This window comes from Brassica oleracea, chromosome C9 (assembly GCF_000695525.1).
Source record: "Brassica oleracea var. oleracea cultivar TO1000 chromosome C9, BOL, whole genome shotgun sequence".
Classification (NCBI taxonomy): domain Eukaryota; kingdom Viridiplantae; phylum Streptophyta; class Magnoliopsida; order Brassicales; family Brassicaceae; genus Brassica; species Brassica oleracea.
Window position 1 is genome coordinate 43,839,665 of NC_027756.1, and position 6,000 is coordinate 43,845,664.

General features: G+C 39.1%; 3 protein-coding genes across 3 annotated transcripts; all 3 read left to right on the forward strand.

The window, feature by feature from the left end:
• The first annotated feature begins 500 nt into the window (after positions 1–500).
• Positions 501–2,590, forward strand: LOC106315723 (protein RETICULATA-RELATED 1). The gene is made up of 7 exons (XM_013753536.1): positions 501–1,037; positions 1,125–1,223; positions 1,319–1,545; positions 1,644–1,713; positions 1,802–1,881; positions 1,959–2,023; positions 2,141–2,590. Exons 1-7 carry the CDS (start codon positions 501–503, stop codon positions 2,332–2,334), a joined length of 1,272 nt encoding a protein of 423 aa, XP_013608990.1. The 3' UTR covers positions 2,335–2,590.
• A 118-nt stretch (positions 2,591–2,708) lies between these two features.
• On the forward strand, positions 2,709–3,026 carry LOC106315114. The gene has a single exon (XM_013752884.1). The coding sequence runs from the start codon at positions 2,709–2,711 to the stop codon at positions 3,024–3,026; it is 318 nt and encodes a 105-aa protein (XP_013608338.1).
• A 705-nt stretch (positions 3,027–3,731) lies between these two features.
• LOC106317185 (F-box protein At3g26010-like) lies at positions 3,732–4,873 on the forward strand. The gene has a single exon (XM_013755036.1). It carries the CDS (start codon positions 3,786–3,788, stop codon positions 4,701–4,703), a length of 918 nt encoding a protein of 305 aa, XP_013610490.1. The 5' UTR covers positions 3,732–3,785; the 3' UTR covers positions 4,704–4,873.
• Positions 4,874–6,000: the final 1,127 nt, after the last annotated feature.

The following is a 6,000-nucleotide window of genomic DNA, read 5'->3' on the forward strand; positions in this document are numbered from 1 at the left end:
CCTTTTATTACTTAACTCCCATTTTTTTTAATACGACATAAGTAATACAGTTATATTTATTTCCTAATTTTAGTATTACACCTATTTCAATCAAAAATAAAATCTAAGGATTTGTTTCTAACTTTCACATTTTGCTAGTTTGGTTAATGAATATATTTTTTTAGTAGGAAACATATTTCATATGCTTTTAATTTTTCATAAGATTATTGTCGAACCAAACTGAATATAAAATGACTTTAAAACTAAACTAAGTTAATCTTGAACCGAACTAAACCTAAACCATACCAAAAATTAGTTGGGGTGAGTTTGGTTAGAGTTTTATCAAAACCAAACTGAACCAAACTCAGACAAAACCCGAAATTAAACCCTAAAGACATAACATAACTCCGCCTTCTTCCTCTTTCCAGTTTACGGACAAAAAAAAAGAAATCAGATTTTTGAAAAGCTGCGAAAGATCAAAACCTTTTTGGTTCGTACGCACTCGAAAGCATTTGGTGCAAATGTCTCTAACCCTAAAAATCTCACACATTTCAAACCTCTCCGGCGATGTGTTCAACACTGTAGAGCCGCGAATTCAATGCAGAGCCGGTCAAGCGTCGGTTTGCTTCCGCCGCAGCCCTGGTTTCGTATCCAGCCGGATCCATTGGAGCTCGGAGCTGTCTTCTCGGAGTTCGAGAGCTCGATGCGTTGGATCGGACGTGGTCACGAGGGAAATCTCCGGCAGATCGAAAGATGAGACCTTTAGGGACATAGAGCCGGAACTCGACGGCGGTGACGGCGGCGGAGGAGATGACGGTGGGATTAACGGAGGAAACGGTGGTGGTGGTGATGGAGGGGGAGGGGGAGGGGGAGGAGAGGGAGGTAATGATGGAGGGGAGGATGAAGCTGAGGAGAAGGAGTTTGGTCCGATACTGAAGTTCGATGAAGTTATGAAGGAGACGGAGCGTAGAGGGATTGCACTACCCGAGGATATGTTGGAGGCTGCCAAGTCTGTCGGGATTAGGAAGCTCTTCCTTCTCCGTTATCTCGATCTACAGGTTTTGTTTTTTTTTTTTCAGAAGATAAAGATGTTCCGTAAGATTATGATGAGTTTATTATGTCTGAGGGTAGTGATGATTTTGCAGGGATCCGTTTGGCCGCTTGGGTTTCTGATGAGGACATGCACGATGCTTCGAAACAGAATGCTCGCAGACCCTTCGTTTCTCTTCAAAGTTGGAACCGAGGTCTGTCAAAGATCAAAGCTTTGTTTTTAGTTTAAATATGTTCTGACTTGTGGAATCAGTAGTAAAGATATTGGTTTTACGGGATTTGAATGCAGATAGCGATAGACTCTTGCTGTGCAACGTTTGCGGAAGTGCAGAAGAGAGGGGAAGATTTCTGGTCAGAGTTTGAGTTGTATGCGGCTGATCTTTTGGTTGGTCTTGTGGTTGATGTTGCTTTGGTTGGGCTTTTGGCTCCCTATGCACGTATCGGGAAGACATCTGTGCCATCATCAACTGGTTTATTTAGCGGCCTGAAGCGTTCTTGTGCAGCTCTTCCTAGCAGGTAAAGACTGTCATTGTCCCTCTCTCATTTGGCTTCATAATAATGGACATATGGGTTTAAGATATACTTATACGGGTTGTTGTTATGTGGTTATGAAGTGTTTTTGAAGCTGAAAGACCGGGTTGTAAATTCTCGGTTAACCAGCGCATTGCAACTTTCTTCTACAAGGTATGAAGAAGAAAGCTTCCTTAATGTTTCTTTGTGGTTTGTTCTTCCTTCCATGCCTTTGGTTTAACTAACCGGTGTGGTTATCTAGGGTGTCTTGTATGGGTCTGTTGGATTCGGCTGCGGTCTTATCGGGCAGGGGATTGCAAATCTGATCATGACGGCAAAGCGGTATTCTATCTTACTACTTCTCATTCATGATAATCTTAAACTGTTCACTAATATTTAGGGTTGCTATGTCAATATAGGAGTATAAAGAAGTCAGAAGAAGACGTCCCTGTTCCACCTCTATTCGAAAGTGCTGCTCTTTGGGGTAAGTCTCTTACATATTATATCCTAACTTAGTTGTAGAACTCGAGAGACAAGTGCCAAGATTTATCTGTGTTACGTTGTATTAAACACTCTCTTTTATGTTTTGTTCCTTCACTAGGTGTGTTCCTGGGACTATCTTCCAACGCACGTTACCAAATCATCAACGGGCTGGAACGGGTCGTGGAAGGTTCTACAGCAGCCAAACGCATCCCTGTGGTTGCGATGGCGTTTACGGTTGGAGTCCGGTTCGCTAACAATGTATATGGCGGTATGCAGTTTGTTGATTGGGCTAAGTTATCCGGCGTCCAGTAGTCTAACCGGCTCGGTTTTGTTTAGTCTGATGGAGCTATTGGTTATTGAACGTCGTTAGTGAGTAGGTTAGTTACCGAGAGGTATAGAAAGAGTCGGGTTCTTGATCTGAACCGAATTCTTCTAACCGGGTTTACTCGAACGGACCGATACAACACTTTCGATTTCGTTTTGCTATCGTAGTTCTCCAGTTTCCTTTATCAATAATGACATTTTCACATCATTGAATAAGAAAAATAAGAATGTTTCCATTGTTAAATTTTATGTAGAAAGGAAAATTTCCATTTATCTCATCTACATAATCTTTATATATTGGCTTTTATATTTTTTTGGTGAAGTAAAGATTTGAGGTTTAAGGTTTTCATCAACCAACAACAATGACGAAGGTTTCACAGCTTACTCTTATCTTTCGCGACAAGCTACAAACTGTCCACAAAAACTCAGATGTTGTCGAGAAAAAACCTTTAGATCCACCGTCCAATGACGACCGCGATCAACTGACCAAAGAAGTTGATTCTTGGTCATCGTTTCAAATGCCTGTTCACTACCCAAACTTGACAAGGGAAGAATACGAGATTATGTCGGAGGAAGAACTTGATCGGCTTCTCAAACTATATGGTCTGCCTACAAATATCGGTGACTTGTCTTACAAGAAACAATTTGCAGTGGGTGCATTCTTGTGGGAGAGAAGGTGACAAAGTCATCTCCAGCTAAGCATGAATAAGTAGATCCCTAATTCGTCCATCGGTGATTTTGGGTGAAGAGCTGTTTGATGAGATTGATGACGGCTTTGAAATATATGGTTTCACTATTTCGTTGCTAGCGATACAGACCTAACTTTGTTTGTTCCTGGTTGTTTTGTATGGATCATTCGATCATTTTAATAGATATAATATATTTAGTGTATCTGATCAAATGATTTCTTATGCAAGATAAAAAAAATTAGTGAGAGAATATATATAGAAAAAAAAACAAAAATAGCACTAAATCAAGTTTTTGTTCCCAAACTAGCACTCAATGTCAAAAGTCACAAAAATAGCACTTAATGTTTTATCAAAAGTAACAAACTTAGGGTTTAGATTTAAAGGGTGGGGTTTAGGATTTAGAGTTTAGGGTTTAGAGTTTAGGGTTTAGGGTTTAGAGTTGAGAAAAGAGGTTTTGGGGATAAGATTTCAAATTTTGAAAAATAAAAAAATTAAAATTTTCAAATGATAAACTTAGAAAGATGCTATTTTGGTCATTTTAGTTTTTGAATGCTATTTTTGTGATATAAACTTAAAAATGTGCTATTTTAGAGATTTGCCCATATATATATTTGATTAGTTTAGATATGGAAAAATCTATAAATACTAATCAAATATTAAGGAATATATAGATTTTCTCCGTATCCAACACTTAACTAATTAAACCCTCTGAACCCTAGTTGTCACTTTCGCTAGAGAAACCATCTCCAAATGGCGATGGAAGAAACACAAACTCGTCTCTTGGAGGTGATGCAGACCGAGATTCTAGCGAGACTACCCTTGAAAACCATCTTCAGATTCAAATCAGTGAGCAAGAAATGGAAATCAACACTCGAATCACCTTATTTCCGCCGTCTCTTTCTGTCTCTGCACCGAGCATCGTGGTCGCTCTTGCACGGAGCAGACGAACTGATAGGTTTCCACGGATGCAAAACATGGGATCTTCCAAAGTCTCCAGCTTCGCTCATCCCATACTCTTTCAAACGCTACCTTTGCGGTGATTGCGACTACGTGGATGTGGATTCTTCGGGTGGATTGGTTCTGCTTACAGACGGCGCTGATAAATCTTACTGCTACGTCGGCAATCCAGTTTCTCAGCATGTCAAAATCCCTCCACCTCCATCTGATCCGACAGGTGATAATACTTATGTGTTTGGTTTGGTGACTCGCTTGGACGAGGACGGTGTCGTTTTGAGCTTTAAAGTGGTTAGGTTAGCTTCTTACCAAACCACAAATGATCATCTCTCGAGTGATATGGGTACGGTCTATCTATGGAGTCAACGGGATTATCATTGGGTATCATGTTACTTGCGGAAACAAGACTACACAATCCTCGGTCATCAAGATTGTTTCATTGACGAGTCTGTTTGCGAGAAGAGTGTTGATGAGATATGGGATCCAAGGTCACTATCAGATTTAGACGAAGAAGACTTGAGCTTTAGAGTTTGTATCTGGTTCTGCCCATTCGTGATCCCACGGTGGATGGCATCGGTGCCTCGTCCTCCCCAAACTGAGATGATAGATACGAATTCACTACTTTCCTACGCTACTGCAACACATGAAGCAAAGATGGAGGATATAAGAAATGACGAGTACTTTTGGATGGAGGTCGAGCAGGGCCGGATCTGAGATTTGGGAGCTCGAAACATTTTTTAAGATGGAGTGATATTAGTATGTTTTTTATGTGATGTCTTTTGTTATTGTTTTATAACGTTTCCAACTATGTTCTGTTTTTAGAACGGGCTCTGTTTTTTCGGTAATAAGTCGTACCAATGGTAAAATCAAAAGAAAAAGATGTTTTAGGGATTTTATTTGATTTTTTTCTTTTCAGAGTTCTATACAAAACTTTCAGTGAATGTAATCCTACCAGTTAGTTATGGGCAAATATGTTCAAAAGCCACAATAGCATCAGTCCTTTATTGTCGGTAATATTTTATCAAAGAAGTATTTGAAGTCAAAACATGGTTCTATTATGTATCTGATTTCGGGTTGTGCAATTGCTGGAATATTCTGGTCACAACAAAGACATCAAAGGAATCTTGACTATATCCCGAGGCTTTGTCATGTATGTCAGAGCATTAGCTCCAAAAGAAGAAACTGTTTTAGAGATTTGGTGTTTGAATCATGATGACTTTTGGAAACTTTTCTGAAAAATCGACCTCGAGATTATCGGTAATTATGCACACATGGTAATGCATCCATTTTATTACCGATCTTTCGAGTATCATGTAAGTTGGAGACAATAGACTACACAATCCTCGGGGATGAATCTAATGATGGTCATCAATATTGTTTCTTTATGAGAAGAGTTTGGATCAGATATCGTGTATCCAAGATCATCTTATGATTTAGCCTTGGACTTTAGACTTCCATTCTGGTTCTTTCCATTTGCTTCTAGGAATAGGATATATCAAATATGTCTCATCCTCCTCAAAGCTGAGATGATAGATACAACTTTATTACCTCCTTACATTATTTTACTCGTATCTATAAATTTTTGGTTTTGCCGTTATTCATCTCTATTTTCGTTTTCGTCTCTTATCTGTCTTGGTGCAACATAGATGGTTGTTGATTCTTTTGTGGTGTAATCTGAGGTTACTTATAACGCAAGTAGCCTATTGATTCTGAGAATACCTAGGAAACGTGCCTTCTTGAGATCGTTGAGAGTCAAGCTCTATCCGAGAACAAGGTTTAGAGTTTATAAAAGCTCTGTTTATTAATCAAATAAGTCGTGCCCTTACAACACCTAAGGCATCGATATATATAGTAAATAATAAGTAAAACCCTAAAGAATAAGGATCATAAGTTTTCCTTATCTTCTATGACAAGAAAAGGAGATAAAGCTCGAAACAAATAAGTAAACTTTAAGAAAAGGAAAATAGAGTAAACACCAAAGCCAAGAAGAAGTAGGATGACGCTGCATCAG

Bases quoted from the DNA above. Each gene is read 5' to 3' on its own strand.
- LOC106317185 (XM_013755036.1), top strand. From the start codon at position 3,786: ATGGCGATGGAAGAAACACAAACTCGTCTCTTGGAGGTGATGCAGACC.
- LOC106315723 (XM_013753536.1), top strand. From the start codon at position 501: ATGTCTCTAACCCTAAAAATCTCACACATTTCAAACCTCTCCGGCGAT. The intron at 1,224-1,318 runs GTCTGTCAAAGA...ATTTGAATGCAG, and splicing joins TCTTCAAAGTTGGAACCGAG to ATAGCGATAGACTCTTGCTG. The intron at 1,546-1,643 runs GTAAAGACTGTC...GTGGTTATGAAG, and splicing joins TGTGCAGCTCTTCCTAGCAG to TGTTTTTGAAGCTGAAAGAC.
- LOC106315114 (XM_013752884.1), top strand. From the start codon at position 2,709: ATGACGAAGGTTTCACAGCTTACTCTTATCTTTCGCGACAAGCTACAA.